General features: G+C 40.9%; 2 protein-coding genes across 2 annotated transcripts; both read right to left on the bottom strand.

Annotated features, from left to right (window-relative positions):
• Positions 1-335: 335 nt before the first annotated feature.
• LOC103621466 (hormonally up-regulated neu tumor-associated kinase homolog) lies at positions 336-7,561 on the bottom strand. Its single transcript, XM_017742806.1, has 4 exons — positions 7,310-7,561; positions 6,061-6,353; positions 1,620-1,675; positions 336-508 (listed from the first exon to the last, which is right to left on the bottom strand). The coding sequence occupies exons 1-4, from the start codon at positions 7,559-7,561 to the stop codon at positions 366-368; spliced, it is 744 nt and encodes a 247-aa protein (XP_017598295.1). The 3' UTR covers positions 336-365.
• Positions 7,562-15,128: 7,567 nt separating this feature from the next.
• On the bottom strand, positions 15,129-22,354 carry LOC108448780 (hormonally up-regulated neu tumor-associated kinase homolog). The gene is made up of 4 exons (XM_017742805.1): positions 22,103-22,354; positions 20,854-21,146; positions 16,413-16,468; positions 15,129-15,301 (listed from the first exon to the last, which is right to left on the bottom strand). Exons 1-4 carry the CDS (start codon positions 22,352-22,354, stop codon positions 15,159-15,161), a joined length of 744 nt encoding a protein of 247 aa, XP_017598294.1. The 3' UTR covers positions 15,129-15,158.
• Between the last annotated feature and the right edge of the window lie 3,853 nt (positions 22,355-26,207).

Below are 26,207 nucleotides of genomic sequence, written 5' to 3'. Positions count from 1 at the left end.
CTGCCTGCCAGGACAGGAAGGCAGGGGGGTTCATTTGAGGGGATTGATATGTACAAGTTATTTCTCTGACTTCTCAGGACAGGTTCCTATATGCAGATACCCTACCTTCTGCTGCCTTCTCTTGGCACAGGGTTTCTTCAGAATAGCATGTGTATTGATTATGCCCTTTTTTTTTCTCCAGTGTCTTGAAATGGAGGCACATTTCTAAATACTCAATTTTTTTTTTTCTGGCAACCCTTCCCTCATATATTTCTGCTTTTGCCTTTTATGCCCCAAAGCTGAATGCCACCAACCCATTTATATCAGAGTCTTATCTAAACCATTCAGTGCTGAGAGTGTTTCAATAAGTACATTTTTAGATCTACTTACATGGACCAGACATCCACCTTTGGACCATATTTCTTATGAGCAAGCAGTTCTGGGGCAGCATAAGCTGGACTTCCACACTGGGTATGTAACAGCTCCTGGGAGAGACCCTCAAACCTTGCAGTATTGCTCAGTCCAAAATCTAATGGTCACAAAGGCAAAGAAGCTTTAGTCTCTTTTTAAACTACTTTAAATTTACCAGTTGTCCAAAAATAGGAGAAATAGTTGTAGCATCTATTGATGTCTCAGCTGTGGATGCCAATTTGGGTTTGAATTAACATGCCATGAATTAGCAGAGAACTTAGAGTAAAGTTACCCAGCCATGGACCTGGTTTAGTTGATTTTGGCTTAACTATTTTGTTTTGCCCTTGTTGAGTGCATGAGCTTAACAACACAGCCACATTAGCTTGGCTTAATGAGCTATGACATTGGGCTCAGCTCCGTGGGCTTTAGCCCATGGTAAATGTGGGGGAAAAAGTGCTAACTTAAGCCTTTTTCTCTGTGTATGTGCATGTGTGCAAGAGGGAGGAAAGAGAAAGGTGTGATTGTAAAGGACTGGCTGGCTATAAAACAGGGGTGAAGAGTTGGTACCTTTTTTTCTCAGAGGTGTTAAGCTTTTAAAAGTTTGGGAAACACTGGGTTAAACATGTGGCTTCTCTAAGATTTAGCATCCCTTGTGGGGATTTTTCTGTGAGGTTCCCATAGAATAAGATTAATGTTTCTCTGAGATGTGTTAACTGCTTGGTGCAAATTCTCTCATTTTTATAAATGTTTGCTTCACAGCCCTAGCAAGATTTCTATTAGTGACCAAAACAGTCTTTTCTTTTTAAACACATACCAAATGATAAGGTCTCTAGTGGAAGTAATGACTCCACACAAACTAATGTGTCTGTACCTGTGTTTCACCCCAGAAGATTTATTTCTTTGTCTACAAATCACTTCTGCTAGGAACAGCTTTCTACACGTAAAAGCTGTAATTGTTTCTTGCTTCTCCAGCAATACACAAGGGAAAACAATAGGCAAAATTGTTTTCCTTGTTCTCTTAAAGGTATGTTTCAGTTAAAGTTCAAACAAACAGGCTGTTAAGTTATAATTCATAACTTTTATTTATTCTAAAAGCTCAAATATGTTTATTGAATAATCACAAGCTCACTCATCAAGTATGGTGTTTGAATAGTAGCTGAACTGTCACTGGAAGCTGCACACACACAGAAAAAGCAGAAAACAAGCTTCTCAGATAGCGGTGCACCTACCAATGATTTTGATGTTGTTGTTCTCATCAAGAAGAAAATTTTCAATTTTTAGGTCCCTGAAATCAAGACAGAAAGCAAACTTTAGGGTGCCTGATGTCCCAGCTAAACATTTGCAGATAGTTTTTGGCAAAATTTAATTGAAATTATAACAGTAGTTCTGCAAAGCTCTGCCTACAATTGTAACAAGATCCTTATTCCTTCCTGAAGTTTTCAGTCAGGAAAATGGAAACTTTCAGTATTTCAGGGAATATTTTATGAATATACATTTTAAATAGACTATTAATTTTAGGAATCATCTGTTCTACGAATTTAACTTTTTTTAATGAATTGCATTTATTTCTTCTTTTGAGTAAAAAAGTTGTGCATATTGGACCAGAGTTCTTTTGGCTTTTTTGAAGTACTGAGCACTGCAGAATATTTCTTATTTCTCTGCGAGTAAATCGTGCCGGGGAGATGTGAAGAATGAGAGGGGAACTGGAAAGTGAGACTTGCCTTGCTTGTTTAAGAGGGGAGATGTACCAAAGCTGTGTTGGAGACAGATACTGTGAAAGTGGAGACATGTTCAGTGATGTTTGTGAAAACAGGGTCAACCAGTATCAGCCGGCCCCTGCAAGGAGGATGTAATCCAAGCTGCAAGAAAAATGTTGGCTCAGGTACTTGTGTGAACATTTACATATTTCCAAATTAAAAGCACAAGCCAGAATAATGCCCCACTGTGGGGAGTGCCAGAAGTGGCAATCAAAATCTTTTTCATCACAGAGGAGTCCTCAGACAGTGTAATTTCAGAGTTGGGAGCCAGTTGAAGAGCCTGCAATGCTTTGCTAAGTCCTGTCAAAGTCTGCTGCTGGGGGCTTCCCTTGGCTCTACAGGGGCCATGAGAGGGACAGAACAAGTTTCAGAAATAACTCCAGGAACATGAATTTTTCTCCCACCTGCTCTGAAGTTATAAAGCTCTTTTGTCAGCTCTTAGAGAGACCTTGGAGAGCACAGGAGGACAAAGTAGAAGGAGTGATGGGAACAAGGAACAAGGGCTGGATGGATTGGTGCTGCATGAACAGCACTGCATTGCTGCAGGGGATCGAGTCTGGAGGTGGTCATGATGGGTGGGTTGAGGTGAACATCCTTTTAACTCTGTGGCTCTGGATGGGACAGCATTACATTCAAAACCCTCTGCTGCCCCAGGCCGAGAATGGGAATGGTTTTAATGATATCTCTTTAATAAGTTTTATTCGAATAGCATGTTTCTTGGAGTGGAAAATTAGCCAGTGCCCAAAAGCTGGGAGGTAGATTTAAGGTAAGTTTGTTCATAGCCTGCCTGTGTCATAACTCTGCACTGAAATGCTGCAGTTTAAAACTATTTGTGTTTCAGGCTACTGCAAATCTGACATTTCTATCAGATTTAGCACCCCACAGTGCACTCTGATGACTTTTACTCACTGCCATTAAATAATGTTATATTAGATTGCTACAACCACTGTTCTATAGGCTGAGCTGACTGCTCGCAGAGTTAATAAAAATGTAGACTTTCTTGCCTGAAATACCTGATAATGGTCACTATGAAAGTTTATGTAATGTCAGAAGTTATCTTACATCAAAGATACATCATGTTCTTTTCTTTCCCAAAAGAAACTTTCCAAGGAATGTTGTAAATTTAAGTAACACTGTGATTTTTTTCCCCCTCATTCCCATGGGTACTTCAGAGAGAGAGAGCCTAGAGGGCAGCTTGTGATGTTTCTCCAGGACTTGGTTCAGTAGGGATTCAAAGGCATATATGACATTTTTATATGAGAGAAGGGAAAATATCCAGGAAAAACAGCCAGGAAAAATTAGGAACTGTACATACAAGCAAGTTACTGCCACCTCACAAGCGCCAGCTGTAGGGGTTGGTAGCTGACTGTGCGCATGCGCTATCCCAATCCAGTTGCAAGGCGATGGGATTTAGCTTGCACGTCTTTATTGGCGGTTTCTAAGCTCAGATGCATTACCTCACCACTTGGCCGTGTCCAGAGCAGGCATAGGGATAGTAAGCAGAACTCAGCTGATGAATGTTAGCTTGTGGAGCTGTTGAGCCAGATCTTGTGCCTGAGCCTCCTTATATCTGGCACAGCAAAATGCTGGGAGAACAAGTGAGTCAATACTCCATCTTCTGGGTCATTTTGGCAACTATGGCAAAAGATCAGCCATGATCTTGCATGGAGAAGAAAGGTTACTACCTTTACTGTGAAATGTAGACTCAAACTTAATTTAACCTGTAAGGATTTGTTGGATCAGTGCTGATTTTAGTGATGAATTGGAGAAGTAAAGCTTAAGAAACCAAATAGCTGTCTGAACATAGTGTCGAATTTCTGTTGAGATATATCAATTTGGACTAAAAACAGTTACAAATTTAGCCAGTTTTTCATCAAGTGCGTTATTAAGGCCGTAGAAGATACTGTTTTTCTGAGATATATGCAGGGTTAAAAATCAGGAATGACCATAAGCCACTTTCGAGAAAAGTAAATTAAATTAGGACATTCCTAAGTGATGAGCTTAGGGATGAGACTTTACAATCACCAGACACCTCCATTCTTGGCATAGACCCAAGCATTGGCAACAATTATCCATCTCATGAACGTATAATTGGTGCCGTTCTACCAGGATCTTCCCCACGGATCAGCAGCTGCTCCCAACAGGCAGCTTGGGAACCCTCCTTTCCTTGGGCTAAAGCAATGCAAGGAGTTGAGTTTTGCTAAGTGCTTAGATGAGAAAACCAGACTGGATTTGTGAGGTAACTTTCCTACTTCTTTGCTCATCTTTCTGGAAACATTGATGCCTTCTTTTCAGAAGAGGATACACCCACAATTATCCTTGTTGGTTTAATCTCTGAAGTGAGTTGTAATAAATCACTGCAGCTGGAGCTGAGCAGGGAAGCCCGTCCAGATCCTTCTCAATCTTCTTCTGGTAAGAGGTCAAGGCTATAGGTCTGAATCTCAAAGCTAGCAGCAGGTCACGAGTTGAAGTACTGCTGACTGAACCTACCCCTGTGATTGGGATCCTGCCAGACCATGCAACTTCATAAACCCTACAACAAAGTGCTGGAGAGCCAGGAATGAATTTTCCCTTGGTTAGGGTAGTTTGATAGTAAATCAAGTCACCAGGGGAGCTCATGTCACTTTGTACCTGGCTACTCTCAGGGTGTGCAGCAAAATTCTTCTCTCTCACTAAGCTCTTCCGGCAAAGCATGAATGATGGAAGAAGAAAGAAGTCGGGCAAGAAGTCAGGCTACTCTCATGTTCACTGTGAAGAATTATTCCAAACAAAAAGATGGGAACAGGACTTGAGAAATTAATGGTGAATGTTGTCATGGGAAGAACATAAATGTTATGATTGTAAGCACTGAAGAAATGCTGTAAAATAGATTACTTAGGGAACCAGCAAGGCAGGGATGCCAGCCTGAACTAAATGAGTGAAGCCCGTTGGGTTTATTTTCTGGTGTTTTTTGGTTTTGTTGTTCGTTTAAAATCTGTAGGTCAGATACTAACTATTTCTTTCTTGTTCATTCCTTATTAATTGAAAAATCCAATATAATGAAGTGCTGGATTGCAAGCATTTCAAGTCACAAAGCCCTTGTAAATGCTGAGGCATCACATTTACAGCTTATTTGTTTCATGGTTGCTGTAACAATGGAGTCAACTGGATTACTTGTTAGGTCCTGTGGGCTTTCTTGGTGAGTGCACTTACCACTTAAAATTAAGAATCTGATTGACTGTGAATCATTAAGTTAAACAGAAAAACGGTGGGAAAAACTGCTTCTTGCCTATTCTTCCACCTAACATAGAAGTCTTACACTGCTGCTCTTGGCATATGTGCCGAGATCCCTGACAGAGGGGATGATCAGCTCTCCCTGCATGGGATGCTGAGGTTCCTCTAGCAGTGACACCACGTATGATCTGTCCTTGTAATGCAAAAGCCAACATGGAGGGTCATCAACCTGTCACAGACCCAGATCTGTGGGTCCTGTCGTCTCGACAAGCCATGGGCTGTGATTCCTCAGTTTTCTGTTCTGAGTGATGTATGGTTATTTCAATATGTTGTGGTTAACCAAAGGACAATATTTATATATGTAGCCACACTAAAATATTTGAATGAGTTCATGACATTTGTCATGACCTAATTCTGAGAAAATTGTGGTAAAGTATTGGTTTGTTGTGCTCATCAGCTCTTGTCCCTGGGACAAGTATCTTTGCCACTTTACTGCGCAAGGAGTTCATAATAGCTTATAATAGTAATAACCACTACTGAGAATAAAATGCTTCATTAATATGAGCCGAGAGTACATAGTCTTCTTTGCAATTCCTGTTTTTATTAGGGAAAAATAAAGAAATTCTCTTGGTGAAGAAGAACACTCTATGTTCTTGAACACTTTCTTTTCTTACTGTTTGAAAGAGGAGAAACATCTTACCTGTGAACAATCCCCTGGCAATGCAGGTGCTCTACTGCAGACAGAATTTGCCTGGTGTATCTCCTTACATCCTCTTCCACCAGCCTCTTTCTGTCACAAATTCTGTCCAGGAGGTCCCCACCAAGGCACAGCTCCATCACCATGTAATAGGAGTTGTCAGTCTCCAAGGTCTCATATAGCTGAACGACATTGGGGTGCTTAATCATCTGGTGTATCCGTGGCTCACGCTTCATGTTTTTTAAAACATAGTAATCCTGCTTGGCTTTCCTCTTGTCAATGACTTTTATGGCTACCTAAATGGCAGGATATTTGCAAATTAGCAACAAGCTTTGCAACCAGGATTAGTTTTCAGAAGGATATGGAGTAAGCTCTCATGGGGGAGAGGCTTTTTTTGACATGGTGTTGATAATCAGTACCACAGAGGGAGAGGTTCCTGATGGAAGAATCTGCTTTTTATTTCTCTTGAAGGGCAAAACAAGACGGCTGAAGTCAGTCATATCTGTCCCTCTCACTGCATTAATAAAGAGGCACATATGAAATATTCTGAAATGCAAAAATCCCTACATGCTTGACTGATAACTGCGTCTGAAACACACCGCAATTTTTTTCCAACATGCTCCCTTCTGACTTAGTCTAAAAGCCATTCCAGGTACTGGCTATTATGGGCTGAGATTGGACTCTTTGCAGTTTGGGGAGCTATTCAGACAGTGAAGCTACTGAAGCCACAAGAGAAGTAAAATTCAAAAAGTTACTTGAGAGCAACCCACCTTTCCACACTTGCATCTAGTGGTATATTATTTTATCCCAACTGAACTAGAGATAACAGATGCTATGTGTGTCCTGCCATATAAATATTTGCTGTTGGAGCAGCTAATTTTCACTAAGTGTTGTCCATAACTTTAAAGTTCAGATGCAAGGCACTAATTGCTCAATGAGGATTATTAGGCAAAGCAGATTGGAAATTGTCTTTATGCCAGCATCCTTCTCTCTTTCAGAAGGAGGATATCTCTGTTGTCTATATTTTATAATTGTGAAAATAGTTGCACTCAATACGTATTCACACATGTGATTGATTATACATGAGGAATAAACTAAATTTATGAGGTTAATTTATGAGGAAAAGGTTCAGAGGATAATTCACTGAGTAGATTGTGGTTTTCAGATTAAATGGTCTGAAATTTTCTGCTGTAAATTAGTGTGAGGTTACTTGTGATTCCTAGTGTATGTTACCCTCTTCTTATGAGCTTACCTTCTCCCCTGTGGGGATGTGCAGTCCCTCCATCACCTTGGCAAAGGAGCCCTTGTTGATCATTTTGCCTACTAGGTAATTCCCGACTTGTTTGGAGTGAGGGAATGTCTTCCCAGTCTCTTGGGGTATCTTGTTAAATGAAGAAGGTATTTTTATACCCTTTAACTTTTTCTCCCATTCTGGTAATATCTCGTCCAAGTTGCCATTATCTGTCATTTTGTCATCCAAGCCTGCTTTCATTGCCATGGGCATCCCTGGAGAGCTGGACATGTATTGCTACTTTCCAGACGTAGCTTCTGATTCACAGCAGATCCAGCCATTAGGTCTGAACATCTCGTGGTGCAAGTGACATCCTGCTGATCACAGAGCAACTAACCCTTTTCCCCTGAGACTCTGGGTTTGTCAACTGATCCCAAGTTTGGGCACACAGATCTGCTCAAGCAGAACCAAGTGGTAGATTATTAACCTAACCTGATATGTGATGCCAGTTAATGCCCCAGACCTGCCAAGCCAGATGACAGATAATACCAGCCTTAGCCTGGAATATAAGGCTCTCTTCCTCCTACAACAGTTTCCTAAACACATGTCCAGTGTAAGTTGCACCAAATTAAACTGAGTCACAGTTTTCCTGACTCACATATGGCTGGTGTGCAAGGACACAAGTTTACTCTAAAAACACTGTGGTAGCATGAATGCAAAGCTGAGTTATGTACCTGACGCTGTGCAAGCATTTATATATTTGCTGTGTAAAACATATAACTATTCATGCCCTTGTAGCACATTTAAGTACTGATCTGAGTCTAGGTCTCACAGAGGTCTTTTGCATTTCTTGGGATGTAATTCTTGTTCTCTGTCCGGTGGGGACTCTGCATGTCTATGTATATGTGTGTGTGAGCTTTTTCCTCTGTACAGCAATGACTGATTAAAAAACCAAAAAAAAAGAGGCTTTTTCTTTCCGACAGCTGTTGTCTATCTATATCTGTCTTCATCACCTGGGTTCTTTCCAAAGTCATGAAGAGAGAAAAGAGCTTTTCCAAAGAGTGCTTTCACATACCTGCAATTTGAGATGGGAGTTGCCATCTTTCTCCACTGACTACAATGTTTGGGACCCAAAGCCCTTCCCAGAACTTAGTACGATGACAAATCCTCTCTCCACCCTTCATCACTTGGAGTTGAAAAATAAGTGTCCTGCTTGCCTGATTTGACTTGTGAAGCTTACTAAGGGCAAAAATTTCCCAGGATGAGTGAAAATTAGAAGGAATTTAAAAAATAGTGTTTATATTCCCAAATGGATTTACTGTATGCTTTGCAGTTCAAACTTTCCTGGGTGAGTTCAGTGCATCGCCATCTATATGCAGCTTCTTGCAGGCACAGGGCAAACACTTGTCTTTTAGTGTTTAAGTAAAAGATAAAGTCCCACTAAGTTGAACAGGTTGTCACACTTCGAGATATATCTGCTGCCCAGCTGGAATGGGACTTAGGTTCCTTTTAGCTATTCATTACAGAAAGCCTGAAACAAATGAGACTTTTTTTTAAAGGGAAGAACAAGGAAATTGTCCCTGATTTGTGCTTACTATTTGCTCTGTCTCTTTCCTGTCTTCCTAAACCACTGTTCCTACAAAGACCAGGACAATAAAAGTGAGTGGAACCACTGTATAGAACAGAAACCCCATGTTTCTGGCACATTTCAGAAGAAAGGAAAAAACTTCTTAAAAAATATAACAAACATTTAAAACATGATAGCTAGCTAGCCTAACTATTGCTATTTTTGGGGAAAGTCCCAGCCCGACACCTTTAAAAATGTTGAAATCAAAAAGCTTCCAAATACCGTTCAAAGTTGGGTTTTTTTTGGCACAGTGGAGGATTTAAGAAAGGGTGGTAAGGCAGAAGGAGCATAAGAGAGTCCATCTCTGTGTTAGGGAGTCAATGGCTACTGGTCACAAGCCAAATGAAGCTGAAATGCTGGATGAGAAGGGAGCCACCCTCCAATGCTAGTTGTGTCTCTGCTCTGTGGTTTAGCTGTTATGTGATGTGCTGCATTGCAACGTGAAAAAAGTGTGAGGAGAGACCAAACAGAGCAGATCTCTGACAGAAGAAAGGTGCCAATAAGGAATAATCTCCAGCCAGGAGGAGGGGTTAGCACCATAGAAGGAATGGCAACCTTAGTGGCTTCAAAAATCAAACAGTCTTCCTCCCCAAACAAGCACTGTGGAGTAACCACCTTGCACTCATTTGGGGGTGTGGTGGGAGGGGAGACAGTTCTGCTTCCTTGAGAAATGCAACAAACCAAACCAAAACAACAAACCTGCAGATCTGAATAAGGTCTCCAGTTCTGCTATCAACAAGTGAAAAAAAATTTTTTGTATAAATTGGAGACTAGCTCCATGTTTAAGAAGAAAACTTTTACTTTATCACTCCATATTCTTACTACCTTCTAGGGAAATTGAAGAGTGTTTCTCATGATACCTGTGCTACTGATCCAAAAAACATGAGGCCATGTGGGTGCAAGAGGCCACTTTATGCTAATGCCAGGCTCGTTAAACAGCCTCATTGGGTTTAGCAGAAATTAAACAGCACAAGCAGGAATTTGTCACTTTGCAGCCACCATCTTGGATTTCCTCCTGTGAAGAAAAATCCTGTCTGCAGCTCTTTCCAGTCTTCTTGTTTTACATTAGAGATGAGGCAATGTGGTCCTGGCTTCTGGACTTGACTATTACAGGATGGAGCCTTGGCTTGATGAAAGGCTGGGGTTTATTTCTTGGAGGAATTATTTTTGAATTCCTAATTTATACTCTCATGAATGCTGTCAGTTTTGTAAGATCTAGTGTGAGATTTTTCAAAAGGGCCAAAAAGTCAGATCCTTAGAGCTGTGAAGTCCCTCTGAATTGACTCAAGAGTTCCCCCAAAACCTGGATTTTTGGGATTGCAGAGCATATGCCCTACCTAGGGATAGGCTTTCCACAGGCGCTGAGGGCATGCCAGCTTTGTGGAGTCTGTGTTGCTGATCAGGAGTGATGCTGCAGTGGGCTGGGAAACATGGATCATTAGTCAGGGGGCAGCATCCCACTGGAGACAGGTCTGGTTAACTGGGAGGCAGCATCCTGCTCGCAGGACAAAGTCAGCATCTCCTGCATCAGCATTGTCACAGAGATGTACCAGCATGCACAGAACTAATGGGAGCATTTTCCAAGAGTGGTGCTTTAATGCTCACATATTCTTTGGTGCTTTGGCAATGCTCCCCACTTTCTTGACTTCCTACTTTCCCACTGACTGGTGCTGTCTGCTGCTTGAGGTATTAATGGTGCTGGCTTAGGTCCTGAGCTTGGCCCACTGTGAAGGTCTTGAAGGTTGTGAACCGTTTGTATTTCCATGCGGCTTATGTTACCTGGCTGTAGGATGTAGGCTCAGCAGCTCCTTCTAAGACTGAAAGCTTTTCAGGTTTCATGCTGAGAAGTGGGGATTTCCTTTTCTGAGAAGATGGTGGCATCTAAATGTGGTGAATGGAGCAAATAAGGGGAAAAAAATTGGTTTGAAGACATGGTAGGAGGAATTTAATCTAAATAGCAACCTCACAGTCTGTATCGTAATAACTCTTAGGTCCTGGAACCACTTCAGTCTGCGTTTTATAATGTACCTAAGATATGCCCTTATTGCACTGTAACACCTGCCATATTGTAAGTTATTTCTGACTCCTCATACACTTTTTGGCAGCCGTGGAGTTTACTTTAGAAGTTACTGCATGTGCAAGTTCAGCAGCTTTTCTGCAGGATTTACTTACTGCCATGTGTTAAGGAGTTAAGAAAGCATGCACTCAAGGGCAGGTCACACTCTCCTCCCAGAATGAAGTAAATCAGAGATTGCTCTCTTTGAGAGTCCTAGTACTTCCTTAGTCAAAGAAGTGTCTGTTCTTCACCACCAAAAGACCAGTGGAATCAGAAACATATGGTCTGTTATTTTCTCTGAATCAATCTGGTCCAGCATTCACACAAGTGAATGGGAATTTTTCTTTTGTCTTCAGGGCTTTGATCAAGCTGTTAAAGTGCAAAAGACTTTATTCTCCATAACATATTAAATTTTAGTTCATGTAAGAGTATTTCCAAGATGTCACGTGTGAACATATTTCACTACACCATCCATACCACCACTAAATTTACATCTGATTCTGCATGGATTCCTTAGGCTGGTGGTTAAATTTAAAGATGAATAGGTTTACTTTGCAGATAGTCTGTCTTGTGCAATGCCATATATGCTTACCAGATTTGCAAAAACTTTCTCATTCATGTTGATACTTCTTTTAAGATCATTTTCCATTTCTAGGAAAGAAATCCTGCATATTTTATTAATTGTCCATGAGTACTGGTTCATGGTATATTTTAGATGAACTATTTATGTCAGACATGTATTTTCTCCAAGTGTGGGTGGCTGTTTTTCAAATATATTGTCAACTTTGGTCTAGCAATCCTTACTTTATTCCTTGAGATAGCCTTATGTTTTCATTCATGTTTCACTATTGTGTCAGGTTCTTCTATGTGTACATGAATACAAAATCCAAAAAGCATCCCCAAGCCTTTGGGCAAGGCCGAAACCAGGTACCTGGAGTTGAGCATGTCAGGTGAAGCCTGACCTATCAGAAACACATCCCAGCTCCACCACTTGCCCACTCGAGGGCTTCGTGTGCCAAAGGTGGTTGCTGTTGACTATTTGCAACACTATTTACAGCTGTATCTTTCAAACCCTATGGATACCCACAGCTTTTATCCTTAAATTCAACATATTCTTCAGTGTTATGCTCTGATGAGAAGTACTAGTCCTTCAGTTGCCTGTGGATCAGGAATGGCAGAAGTATCTCTGCAATCTACTTCCAATTTGGTTTGAAGGGAACAGTGATGGTAGAAGCAAGAGTAATTTCTCAAACTCAAATCAGATTTGGCATCTGCCACCAAAAGTGCCTATAGATTATCTTTATAATAATCTTTTGGAAATTGAACTGAGACATTCTGCTCTTTTCACTAAGGTATTAAAAATGTGTGGTCAGAGGCATGAAGTGGACTCAGATTGCTGATAGAAGTGAAGAGTTTCAAAGATTTTGCTGAAACTGGAGTTCTTTTCTTTTTTTCAGCTATATCAATTTTTTCCCCTGTTATTTCAGTTTACTTTTTACTCCCCAAATAATAAGCATTTAGTGCAGATTGTGAAGAGCTGGGTCTGTTGAGGCATTTTTTTTGTGATTGGGACAAGATACTCACCAAGGTGGCTGCACATACTATAGCACCTGGATTGTTTTACTTGCTTACCTATAGCCTGATGAAGGGAAGGACAAAATTATTATGCATTCAGAAATGGGGTATTGCTAGGGTTATTGACTTACTTTTTGACCTCTGGTGTTTCCAACTGACTTTGGTGGAATAAAGTTCAAGAATAAGACATGGTAACTTGATCATTTACAGTTAGGTATCCCCATGGGGGCCAGTAAAGGGGGTCTCTTGGTTAAGTTTAGGCACTTAGTGGTGTTTGAATTGCCCACAGATATCCTGTCAGCTTTCAGATCCTGCTTAAGACAGACATGGTTATCCCCAGGGCACATCTGCCAGCCCCAGGGGGGTGTCTTGGATACCATGCAGTGTCTCAAGTGACACTAGACAACTATGCTAGACAATGGGACTGATCTTTCAGTGCCAAGATAAGGATGAGATTAATCACTGCTGAGGTTTCTCCAAGTGTACCAGGATCTCCATGGAGTACAGCAGGAACTCTGAGCCTCTTCTTGAGTGATTTCCCTGGAGGAAATTTGATCTCAGGCAGTAACCACTCCTCAGTGCGCTATGTGGGTGTGTAAGATAATCCTTTGCCCTTGATAGCCTGCTAATTTAAAGGTGGATTTTTATCACTGCAGCATCATGAAGTTTTACATGTAACATTATGATTGTCAGCAGCTTGATGACTTCAGGAGATGAAGTTGTATTGCTGCGGCAATTCACTGATTAGATAAAGTCAGATCTCATTATTACCTTTCCCCATTCACGTCTTTTGGAAAAGGATAGTTATGTTCTTTTTTTGTGAGTTTGTGTTTATTGAACTCAGGGGAAATCAACAGTATCAAACTGTAACTCTTAATGAACTGAACTTAGAATGAACTCCCTTTTTTTTTTTGGTCAGTTTTTAGTTGCTTGTTTTATATTCACTTAACTGCTCTGAATATAAGAAAGTGATACTATTATTGTCTGGAGCCTGTTGTAATCAGCAATTTTTTTTCTCCCCTAAAATTCTCAGTATAGATCTAACATTGTCCTCGCTCAAGTAAATGAAAAACTACCTCTCACTGAAATGGGAGCAGAATCATGGCAATAAATAGTCCTGAAATCCCACTGAAGATGGGCGGAGATCATACCATTTTTCCTGATAGACTTTAATGCAAACATATGTTGGACTTCTAATTAATAATGATCATTGGAGACCAAGAGAAGGGTGGACAATTACAAAAAAAAAAAATTTTTTAGACATTTTGCTAGTGTTCAGAGGTTTAATATACTGCTGGCAGAAAAGAGGCAAATGGGAGGCATTAGTTCATGTTATTGTAAGATTTCTCCTTGGTTTCCTGCTCTCTGAGTCCTCACCATCCAGAGATTTCAGGCATGCAGGAGTAGGAGTGGTGCCCTCTGTCCAGCACCCAAGATTAGTGACATACTGAACGTGTAAAGGTCACAAATTTTTTTTTTTTCATCTTAATGCTCTAGGCAAAGATTCAGTTCAGTCTGCATTATTCATGCTCACTTGCCATACCCTGAATCATACCTGCTGGAAATTGGCTTATAAAATGTCTCCTAGGTGGAGACACAGACATCTGGTTACTATGAAAAAGCTGAGGAGAAGGTGATACACTTGCATGCATATATATATATATATATATAAACATACATACATACAGAAAAACATGAACTGCCTTTGGACAAATGATGGACATGGAGAGCTGTTCTCCTGTCCAGATCCATGAAGATTAAAGAATACGAAGATCAACTTAATATATTATCGTTTTACCAGCTCCACTTAGAAAAATAATGTAAATACCCCCATAACCTGACTGCTAGAACTGCAAACTGGAAATGCATTTGAAAAGTCTGAGATACTTTATGTGAGAAACTGCTCTTCTCCTGGCAGCTTCTGCATTCTTGCTTGTTACAGGAGATGTATCCTGTAGATGTAATAAAAAAGGAAAATGGAGTCCATGAAGGTTTGTGCCACCTATGACGGAAAATAACTCCACATTATTATCATAATTCAGTATAAAGGGCCTTGCTAAGGTATGGGTGGAGATCTCATAGCTCTGTTATAGCCACATCTTTGGCCTGTGTGTCCTTCAGACTCAGTTTTTCTGTATAGATTTCTTCTTTTGGCAAAATACGTCTTAGACAGAAAATGGCCATTTGTCAGTCCAAGGCTTTCACGGAGTCCGATTTTGACAGAAGGTACTCAGCTATCAGCTGAAACTGCCTGCCAGGACAGGAAGGCAGGGGGGTTCATTTGAGGGGATTGATATGTACAAGTTATTTCTCTGACTTCTCAGGACAGGTTCCTATATGCAGATACCCTACCTTCTGCTGCCTTCTCTTGGCACAGGGTTTCTTCAGAATAGCATGTGTATTGATTATGCCCTTTTTTTTTCTCCAGTGTCTTGAAATGGAGGCACATTTCTAAATACTCAATTTTTTTTTTTCTGGCAACCCTTCCCTCATATATTTCTGCTTTTGCCTTTTATGCCCCAAAGCTGAATGCCACCAACCCATTTATATCAGAGTCTTATCTAAACCATTCAGTGCTGAGAGTGTTTCAATAAGTACATTTTTAGATCTACTTACATGGACCAGACATCCACCTTTGGACCATATTTCTTATGAGCAAGCAGTTCTGGGGCAGCATAAGCTGGACTTCCACACTGGGTATGTAACAGCTCCTGGGAGAGACCCTCAAACCTTGCAGTATTGCTCAGTCCAAAATCTAATGGTCACAAAGGCAAAGAAGCTTTAGTCTCTTTTTAAACTACTTTAAATTTACCAGTTGTCCAAAAATAGGAGAAATAGTTGTAGCATCTATTGATGTCTCAGCTGTGGATGCCAATTTGGGTTTGAATTAACATGCCATGAATTAGCAGAGAACTTAGAGTAAAGTTACCCAGCCATGGACCTGGTTTAGTTGATTTTGGCTTAACTATTTTGTTTTGCCCTTGTTGAGTGCATGAGCTTAACAACACAGCCACATTAGCTTGGCTTAATGAGCTATGACATTGGGCTCAGCTCCGTGGGCTTTAGCCCATGGTAAATGTGGGGGAAAAAGTGCTAACTTAAGCCTTTTTCTCTGTGTATGTGCATGTGTGCAAGAGGGAGGAAAGAGAAAGGTGTGATTGTAAAGGACTGGCTGGCTATAAAACAGGGGTGAAGAGTTGGTACCTTTTTTTCTCAGAGGTGTTAAGCTTTTAAAAGTTTGGGAAACACTGGGTTAAACATGTGGCTTCTCTAAGATTTAGCATCCCTTGTGGGGATTTTTCTGTGAGGTTCCCATAGAATAAGATTAATGTTTCTCTGAGATGTGTTAACTGCTTGGTGCAAATTCTCTCATTTTTATAAATGTTTGCTTCACAGCCCTAGCAAGATTTCTATTAGTGACCAAAACAGTCTTTTCTTTTTAAACACATACCAAATGATAAGGTCTCTAGTGGAAGTAATGACTCCACACAAACTAATGTGTCTGTACCTGTGTTTCACCCCAGAAGATTTATTTCTTTGTCTACAAATCACTTCTGCTAGGAACAGCTTTCTACACGTAAAAGCTGTAATTGTTTCTTGCTTCTCCAGCAATACACAAGGGAAAACAATAGGCAAAATTGTTTTCCTTGTTCTCTTAAAGGTATGTTTCAGTTAAAGTTCAAACAAACAGGCTGTTAAGTTATAATTCATAACTTTTATTTATTCTAAAAGCTCAAATATGTTTATTGAATAATCACAAGCTCACTCATCAAGTATGGTGTTTGAATAGTAGCTGAACTGTCACTGGAAGCTGCACACACACAGAAAAAGCAGAAAACAAGCTTCTCAGATAGCGGTGCACCTACCAATGATTTTGATGTTGTTGTTCTCATCAAGAAGAAAATTTTCAATTTTTAGGTCCCTGAAATCAAGACAGAAAGCAAACTTTAGGGTGCCTGATGTCCCAGCTAAACATTTGCAGATAGTTTTTGGCAAAATTTAATTGAAATTATAACAGTAGTTCTGCAAAGCTCTGCCTACAATTGTAACAAGATCCTTATTCCTTCCTGAAGTTTTCAGTCAGGAAAATGGAAACTTTCAGTATTTCAGGGAATATTTTATGAATATACATTTTAAATAGACTATTAATTTTAGGAATCATCTGTTCTACGAATTTAACTTTTTTTAATGAATTGCATTTATTTCTTCTTTTGAGTAAAAAAGTTGTGCATATTGGACCAGAGTTCTTTTGGCTTTTTTGAAGTACTGAGCACTGCAGAATATTTCTTATTTCTCTGCGAGTAAATCGTGCCGGGGAGATGTGAAGAATGAGAGGGGAACTGGAAAGTGAGACTTGCCTTGCTTGTTTAAGAGGGGAGATGTACCAAAGCTGTGTTGGAGACAGATACTGTGAAAGTGGAGACATGTTCAGTGATGTTTGTGAAAACAGGGTCAACCAGTATCAGCCGGCCCCTGCAAGGAGGATGTAATCCAAGCTGCAAGAAAAATGTTGGCTCAGGTACTTGTGTGAACATTTACATATTTCCAAATTAAAAGCACAAGCCAGAATAATGCCCCACTGTGGGGAGTGCCAGAAGTGGCAATCAAAATCTTTTTCATCACAGAGGAGTCCTCAGACAGTGTAATTTCAGAGTTGGGAGCCAGTTGAAGAGCCTGCAATGCTTTGCTAAGTCCTGTCAAAGTCTGCTGCTGGGGGCTTCCCTTGGCTCTACAGGGGCCATGAGAGGGACAGAACAAGTTTCAGAAATAACTCCAGGAACATGAATTTTTCTCCCACCTGCTCTGAAGTTATAAAGCTCTTTTGTCAGCTCTTAGAGAGACCTTGGAGAGCACAGGAGGACAAAGTAGAAGGAGTGATGGGAACAAGGAACAAGGGCTGGATGGATTGGTGCTGCATGAACAGCACTGCATTGCTGCAGGGGATCGAGTCTGGAGGTGGTCATGATGGGTGGGTTGAGGTGAACATCCTTTTAACTCTGTGGCTCTGGATGGGACAGCATTACATTCAAAACCCTCTGCTGCCCCAGGCCGAGAATGGGAATGGTTTTAATGATATCTCTTTAATAAGTTTTATTCGAATAGCATGTTTCTTGGAGTGGAAAATTAGCCAGTGCCCAAAAGCTGGGAGGTAGATTTAAGGTAAGTTTGTTCATAGCCTGCCTGTGTCATAACTCTGCACTGAAATGCTGCAGTTTAAAACTATTTGTGTTTCAGGCTACTGCAAATCTGACATTTCTATCAGATTTAGCACCCCACAGTGCACTCTGATGACTTTTACTCACTGCCATTAAATAATGTTATATTAGATTGCTACAACCACTGTTCTATAGGCTGAGCTGACTGCTCGCAGAGTTAATAAAAATGTAGACTTTCTTGCCTGAAATACCTGATAATGGTCACTATGAAAGTTTATGTAATGTCAGAAGTTATCTTACATCAAAGATACATCATGTTCTTTTCTTTCCCAAAAGAAACTTTCCAAGGAATGTTGTAAATTTAAGTAACACTGTGATTTTTTTCCCCCTCATTCCCATGGGTACTTCAGAGAGAGAGAGCCTAGAGGGCAGCTTGTGATGTTTCTCCAGGACTTGGTTCAGTAGGGATTCAAAGGCATATATGACATTTTTATATGAGAGAAGGGAAAATATCCAGGAAAAACAGCCAGGAAAAATTAGGAACTGTACATACAAGCAAGTTACTGCCACCTCACAAGCGCCAGCTGTAGGGGTTGGTAGCTGACTGTGCGCATGCGCTATCCCAATCCAGTTGCAAGGCGATGGGATTTAGCTTGCACGTCTTTATTGGCGGTTTCTAAGCTCAGATGCATTACCTCACCACTTGGCCGTGTCCAGAGCAGGCATAGGGATAGTAAGCAGAACTCAGCTGATGAATGTTAGCTTGTGGAGCTGTTGAGCCAGATCTTGTGCCTGAGCCTCCTTATATCTGGCACAGCAAAATGCTGGGAGAACAAGTGAGTCAATACTCCATCTTCTGGGTCATTTTGGCAACTATGGCAAAAGATCAGCCATGATCTTGCATGGAGAAGAAAGGTTACTACCTTTACTGTGAAATGTAGACTCAAACTTAATTTAACCTGTAAGGATTTGTTGGATCAGTGCTGATTTTAGTGATGAATTGGAGAAGTAAAGCTTAAGAAACCAAATAGCTGTCTGAACATAGTGTCGAATTTCTGTTGAGATATATCAATTTGGACTAAAAACAGTTACAAATTTAGCCAGTTTTTCATCAAGTGCGTTATTAAGGCCGTAGAAGATACTGTTTTTCTGAGATATATGCAGGGTTAAAAATCAGGAATGACCATAAGCCACTTTCGAGAAAAGTAAATTAAATTAGGACATTCCTAAGTGATGAGCTTAGGGATGAGACTTTACAATCACCAGACACCTCCATTCTTGGCATAGACCCAAGCATTGGCAACAATTATCCATCTCATGAACGTATAATTGGTGCCGTTCTACCAGGATCTTCCCCACGGATCAGCAGCTGCTCCCAACAGGCAGCTTGGGAACCCTCCTTTCCTTGGGCTAAAGCAATGCAAGGAGTTGAGTTTTGCTAAGTGCTTAGATGAGAAAACCAGACTGGATTTGTGAGGTAACTTTCCTACTTCTTTGCTCATCTTTCTGGAAACATTGATGCCTTCTTTTCAGAAGAGGATACACCCACAATTATCCTTGTTGGTTTAATCTCTGAAGTGAGTTGTAATAAATCACTGCAGCTGGAGCTGAGCAGGGAAGCCCGTCCAGATCCTTCTCAATCTTCTTCTGGTAAGAGGTCAAGGCTATAGGTCTGAATCTCAAAGCTAGCAGCAGGTCACGAGTTGAAGTACTGCTGACTGAACCTACCCCTGTGATTGGGATCCTGCCAGACCATGCAACTTCATAAACCCTACAACAAAGTGCTGGAGAGCCAGGAATGAATTTTCCCTTGGTTAGGGTAGTTTGATAGTAAATCAAGTCACCAGGGGAGCTCATGTCACTTTGTACCTGGCTACTCTCAGGGTGTGCAGCAAAATTCTTCTCTCTCACTAAGCTCTTCCGGCAAAGCATGAATGATGGAAGAAGAAAGAAGTCGGGCAAGAAGTCAGGCTACTCTCATGTTCACTGTGAAGAATTATTCCAAACAAAAAGATGGGAACAGGACTTGAGAAATTAATGGTGAATGTTGTCATGGGAAGAACATAAATGTTATGATTGTAAGCACTGAAGAAATGCTGTAAAATAGATTACTTAGGGAACCAGCAAGGCAGGGATGCCAGCCTGAACTAAATGAGTGAAGCCCGTTGGGTTTATTTTCTGGTGTTTTTTGGTTTTGTTGTTCGTTTAAAATCTGTAGGTCAGATACTAACTATTTCTTTCTTGTTCATTCCTTATTAATTGAAAAATCCAATATAATGAAGTGCTGGATTGCAAGCATTTCAAGTCACAAAGCCCTTGTAAATGCTGAGGCATCACATTTACAGCTTATTTGTTTCATGGTTGCTGTAACAATGGAGTCAACTGGATTACTTGTTAGGTCCTGTGGGCTTTCTTGGTGAGTGCACTTACCACTTAAAATTAAGAATCTGATTGACTGTGAATCATTAAGTTAAACAGAAAAACGGTGGGAAAAACTGCTTCTTGCCTATTCTTCCACCTAACATAGAAGTCTTACACTGCTGCTCTTGGCATATGTGCCGAGATCCCTGACAGAGGGGATGATCAGCTCTCCCTGCATGGGATGCTGAGGTTCCTCTAGCAGTGACACCACGTATGATCTGTCCTTGTAATGCAAAAGCCAACATGGAGGGTCATCAACCTGTCACAGACCCAGATCTGTGGGTCCTGTCGTCTCGACAAGCCATGGGCTGTGATTCCTCAGTTTTCTGTTCTGAGTGATGTATGGTTATTTCAATATGTTGTGGTTAACCAAAGGACAATATTTATATATGTAGCCACACTAAAATATTTGAATGAGTTCATGACATTTGTCATGACCTAATTCTGAGAAAATTGTGGTAAAGTATTGGTTTGTTGTGCTCATCAGCTCTTGTCCCTGGGACAAGTATCTTTGCCACTTTACTGCGCAAGGAGTTCATAATAGCTTATAATAGTAATAACCACTACTGAGAATAAAATGCTTCATTAATATGAGCCGAGAGTACATAGTCTTCTTTGCAATTCCTGTTTTTATTAGGGAAAAATAAAGAAATTCTCTTGGTGAAGAAGAACACTCTATGTTCTTGAACACTTTCTTTTCTTACTGTTTGAAAGAGGAGAAACATCTTACCTGTGAACAATCCCCTGGCAATGCAGGTGCTCTACTGCAGACAGAATTTGCCTGGTGTATCTCCTTACATCCTCTTCCACCAGCCTCTTTCTGTCACAAATTCTGTCCAGGAGGTCCCCACCAAGGCACAGCTCCATCACCATGTAATAGGAGTTGTCAGTCTCCAAGGTCTCATATAGCTGAACGACATTGGGGTGCTTAATCATCTGGTGTATCCGTGGCTCACGCTTCATGTTTTTTAAAACATAGTAATCCTGCTTGGCTTTCCTCTTGTCAATGACTTTTATGGCTACCTAAATGGCAGGATATTTGCAAATTAGCAACAAGCTTTGCAACCAGGATTAGTTTTCAGAAGGATATGGAGTAAGCTCTCATGGGGGAGAGGCTTTTTTTGACATGGTGTTGATAATCAGTACCACAGAGGGAGAGGTTCCTGATGGAAGAATCTGCTTTTTATTTCTCTTGAAGGGCAAAACAAGACGGCTGAAGTCAGTCATATCTGTCCCTCTCACTGCATTAATAAAGAGGCACATATGAAATATTCTGAAATGCAAAAATCCCTACATGCTTGACTGATAACTGCGTCTGAAACACACCGCAATTTTTTTCCAACATGCTCCCTTCTGACTTAGTCTAAAAGCCATTCCAGGTACTGGCTATTATGGGCTGAGATTGGACTCTTTGCAGTTTGGGGAGCTATTCAGACAGTGAAGCTACTGAAGCCACAAGAGAAGTAAAATTCAAAAAGTTACTTGAGAGCAACCCACCTTTCCACACTTGCATCTAGTGGTATATTATTTTATCCCAACTGAACTAGAGATAACAGATGCTATGTGTGTCCTGCCATATAAATATTTGCTGTTGGAGCAGCTAATTTTCACTAAGTGTTGTCCATAACTTTAAAGTTCAGATGCAAGGCACTAATTGCTCAATGAGGATTATTAGGCAAAGCAGATTGGAAATTGTCTTTATGCCAGCATCCTTCTCTCTTTCAGAAGGAGGATATCTCTGTTGTCTATATTTTATAATTGTGAAAATAGTTGCACTCAATACGTATTCACACATGTGATTGATTATACATGAGGAATAAACTAAATTTATGAGGTTAATTTATGAGGAAAAGGTTCAGAGGATAATTCACTGAGTAGATTGTGGTTTTCAGATTAAATGGTCTGAAATTTTCTGCTGTAAATTAGTGTGAGGTTACTTGTGATTCCTAGTGTATGTTACCCTCTTCTTATGAGCTTACCTTCTCCCCTGTGGGGATGTGCAGTCCCTCCATCACCTTGGCAAAGGAGCCCTTGTTGATCATTTTGCCTACTAGGTAATTCCCGACTTGTTTGGAGTGAGGGAATGTCTTCCCAGTCTCTTGGGGTATCTTGTTAAATGAAGAAGGTATTTTTATACCCTTTAACTTTTTCTCCCATTCTGGTAATATCTCGTCCAAGTTGCCATTATCTGTCATTTTGTCATCCAAGCCTGCTTTCATTGCCATGGGCATCCCTGGAGAGCTGGACATGTATTGCTACTTTCCAGACGTAGCTTCTGATTCACAGCAGATCCAGCCATTAGGTCTGAACATCTCGTGGTGCAAGTGACATCCTGCTGATCACAGAGCAACTAACCCTTTTCCCCTGAGACTCTGGGTTTGTCAACTGATCCCAAGTTTGGGCACACAGATCTGCTCAAGCAGAACCAAGTGGTAGATTATTAACCTAACCTGATATGTGATGCCAGTTAATGCCCCAGACCTGCCAAGCCAGATGACAGATAATACCAGCCTTAGCCTGGAATATAAGGCTCTCTTCCTCCTACAACAGTTTCCTAAACACATGTCCAGTGTAAGTTGCACCAAATTAAACTGAGTCACAGTTTTCCTGACTCACATATGGCTGGTGTGCAAGGACACAAGTTTACTCTAAAAACACTGTGGTAGCATGAATGCAAAGCTGAGTTATGTACCTGACGCTGTGCAAGCATTTATATATTTGCTGTGTAAAACATATAACTATTCATGCCCTTGTAGCACATTTAAGTACTGATCTGAGTCTAGGTCTCACAGAGGTCTTTTGCATTTCTTGGGATGTAATTCTTGTTCTCTGTCCGGTGGGGACTCTGCATGTCTATGTATATGTGTGTGTGAGCTTTTTCCTCTGTACAGCAATGACTGATTAAAAAACCAAAAAAAAAGAGGCTTTTTCTTTCCGACAGCTGTTGTCTATCTATATCTGTCTTCATCACCTGGGTTCTTTCCAAAGTCATGAAGAGAGAAAAGAGCTTTTCCAAAGAGTGCTTTCACATACCTGCAATTTGAGATGGGAGTTGCCATCTTTCTCCACTGACTACAATGTTTGGGACCCAAAGCCCTTCCCAGAACTTAGTACGATGACAAATCCTCTCTCCACCCTTCATCACTTGGAGTTGAAAAATAAGTGTCCTGCTTGCCTGATTTGACTTGTGAAGCTTACTAAGGGCAAAAATTTCCCAGGATGAGTGAAAATTAGAAGGAATTTAAAAAATAGTGTTTATATTCCCAAATGGATTTACTGTATGCTTTGCAGTTCAAACTTTCCTGGGTGAGTTCAGTGCATCGCCATCTATATGCAGCTTCTTGCAGGCACAGGGCAAACACTTGTCTTTTAGTGTTTAAGTAAAAGATAAAGTCCCACTAAGTTGAACAGGTTGTCACACTTCGAGATATATCTGCTGCCCAGCTGGAATGGGACTTAGGTTCCTTTTAGCTATTCATTACAGAAAGCCTGAAACAAATGAGACTTTTTTTTAAAGGGAAGAACAAGGAAATTGTCCCTGATTTGTGCTTACTATTTGCTCTGTCTCTTTCCTGTCTTCCTAAACCACTGTTCCTACAAAGACCAGGACAATAAAAGTGAGTGGAACCACTGTATAGAACAGAAACCCCATGTTTCTGGCACATTTCAGAAGAAAGGAAAAAACTTCTTAAAAAATATAACAAACATTTAAAACATGATAGCTAGCTAGCCTAACTATTGCTATTTTTGGGGAAAGTCCCAGCCCGACACCTTTAAAAATGTTGAAATCAAAAAGCTTCCAAATACCGTTCAAAGTTGGGTTTTTTTTGGCACAGTGGAGGATTTAAGAAAGGGTGGTAAGGCAGAAGGAGCATAAGAGAGTCCATCTCTGTGTTAGGGAGTCAATGGCTACTGGTCACAAGCCAAATGAAGCTGAAATGCTGGATGAGAAGGGAGCCACCCTCCAATGCTAGTTGTGTCTCTGCTCTGTGGTTTAGCTGTTATGTGATGTGCTGCATTGCAACGTGAAAAAAGTGTGAGGAGAGACCAAACAGAGCAGATCTCTGACAGAAGAAAGGTGCCAATAAGGAATAATCTCCAGCCAGGAGGAGGGGTTAGCACCATAGAAGGAATGGCAACCTTAGTGGCTTCAAAAATCAAACAGTCTTCCTCCCCAAACAAGCACTGTGGAGTAACCACCTTGCACTCATTTGGGGGTGTGGTGGGAGGGGAGACAGTTCTGCTTCCTTGAGAAATGCAACAAACCAAACCAAAACAACAAACCTGCAGATCTGAATAAGGTCTCCAGTTCTGCTATCAACAAGTGAAAAAAAATTTTTTGTATAAATTGGAGACTAGCTCCATGTTTAAGAAGAAAACTTTTACTTTATCACTCCATATTCTTACTACCTTCTAGGGAAATTGAAGAGTGTTTCTCATGATACCTGTGCTACTGATCCAAAAAACATGAGGCCATGTGGGTGCAAGAGGCCACTTTATGCTAATGCCAGGCTCGTTAAACAGCCTCATTGGGTTTAGCAGAAATTAAACAGCACAAGCAGGAATTTGTCACTTTGCAGCCACCATCTTGGATTTCCTCCTGTGAAGAAAAATCCTGTCTGCAGCTCTTTCCAGTCTTCTTGTTTTACATTAGAGATGAGGCAATGTGGTCCTGGCTTCTGGACTTGACTATTACAGGATGGAGCCTTGGCTTGATGAAAGGCTGGGGTTTATTTCTTGGAGGAATTATTTTTGAATTCCTAATTTATACTCTCATGAATGCTGTCAGTTTTGTAAGATCTAGTGTGAGATTTTTCAAAAGGGCCAAAAAGTCAGATCCTTAGAGCTGTGAAGTCCCTCTGAATTGACTCAAGAGTTCCCCCAAAACCTGGATTTTTGGGATTGCAGAGCATATGCCCTACCTAGGGATAGGCTTTCCACAGGCGCTGAGGGCATGCCAGCTTTGTGGAGTCTGTGTTGCTGATCAGGAGTGATGCTGCAGTGGGCTGGGAAACATGGATCATTAGTCAGGGGGCAGCATCCCACTGGAGACAGGTCTGGTTAACTGGGAGGCAGCATCCTGCTCGCAGGACAAAGTCAGCATCTCCTGCATCAGCATTGTCACAGAGATGTACCAGCATGCACAGAACTAATGGGAGCATTTTCCAAGAGTGGTGCTTTAATGCTCACATATTCTTTGGTGCTTTGGCAATGCTCCCCACTTTCTTGACTTCCTACTTTCCCACTGACTGGTGCTGTCTGCTGCTTGAGGTATTAATGGTGCTGGCTTAGGTCCTGAGCTTGGCCCACTGTGAAGGTCTTGAAGGTTGTGAACCGTTTGTATTTCCACGCGGCTTATGTTACCTGGCTGTAGGATGTAGGCTCAGCAGCTCCTTCTAAGACTGAAAGCTTTTCAGGTTTCATGCTGAGAAGTGGGGATTTCCTTTTCTGAGAAGATGGTGGCATCTAAATGTGGTGAATGGAGCAAATAAGGGGAAAAAAATTGGTTTGAAGACATGGTAGGAGGAATTTAATCTAAATAGCAACCTCACAGTCTGTATCGTAATAACTCTTAGGTCCTGGAACCACTTCAGTCTGCGTTTTATAATGTACCTAAGATATGCCCTTATTGCACTGTAACACCTGCCATATTGTAAGTTATTTCTGACTCCTCATACACTTTTTGGCAGCCGTGGAGTTTACTTTAGAAGTTACTGCATGTGCAAGTTCAGCAGCTTTTCTGCAGGATTTACTTACTGCCATGTGTTAAGGAGTTAAGAAAGCATGCACTCAAGGGCAGGTCACACTCTCCTCCCAGAATGAAGTAAATCAGAGATTGCTCTCTTTGAGAGTCCTAGTACTTCCTTAGTCAAAGAAGTGTCTGTTCTTCACCACCAAAAGACCAGTGGAATCAGAAACATATGGTCTGTTATTTTCTCTGAATCAATCTGGTCCAGCATTCACACAAGTGAATGGGAATTTTTCTTTTGTCTTCAGGGCTTTGATCAAGCTGTTAAAGTGCAAAAGACTTTATTCTCCATAACATATTAAATTTTAGTTCATGTAAGAGTATTTCCAAGATGT

This window comes from Corvus brachyrhynchos, unplaced genomic scaffold (assembly GCF_000691975.1).
Source record: "Corvus brachyrhynchos isolate BGI_N302 unplaced genomic scaffold, ASM69197v1 scaffold87, whole genome shotgun sequence".
NCBI classification, from domain to species: Eukaryota; Metazoa; Chordata; class Aves; order Passeriformes; family Corvidae; genus Corvus; species Corvus brachyrhynchos.
This window is presented reverse-complemented; position numbering and strand designations above follow the sequence as displayed.

Excerpts from the sequence above, each read along its gene's own strand:
- LOC103621466 (XM_017742806.1), bottom strand. The coding sequence starts at position 7,561 with ATGCCCATGGCAATGAAAGCAGGCTTGGATGACAAAATGACAGATAAT. Across the intron at positions 6,354-7,309 it reads ACATCCCCACAGGGGAGAAG|GTAGCCATAAAAGTCATTGA; the intron begins GTAAGCTCATAA and ends CCTGCCATTTAG. Across the intron at positions 509-1,619 it reads CAACAACATCAAAATCATTG|ATTTTGGACTGAGCAATACT; the intron begins GTAGGTGCACCG and ends TGTGACCATTAG.
- LOC108448780 (XM_017742805.1), bottom strand. The coding sequence starts at position 22,354 with ATGCCCATGGCAATGAAAGCAGGCTTGGATGACAAAATGACAGATAAT. Across the intron at positions 16,469-20,853 it reads TGCCAGGGGATTGTTCACAG|GGACCTAAAAATTGAAAATT; the intron begins GTAAGATGTTTC and ends TCTTGATTTCAG. Across the intron at positions 15,302-16,412 it reads CAACAACATCAAAATCATTG|ATTTTGGACTGAGCAATACT; the intron begins GTAGGTGCACCG and ends TGTGACCATTAG.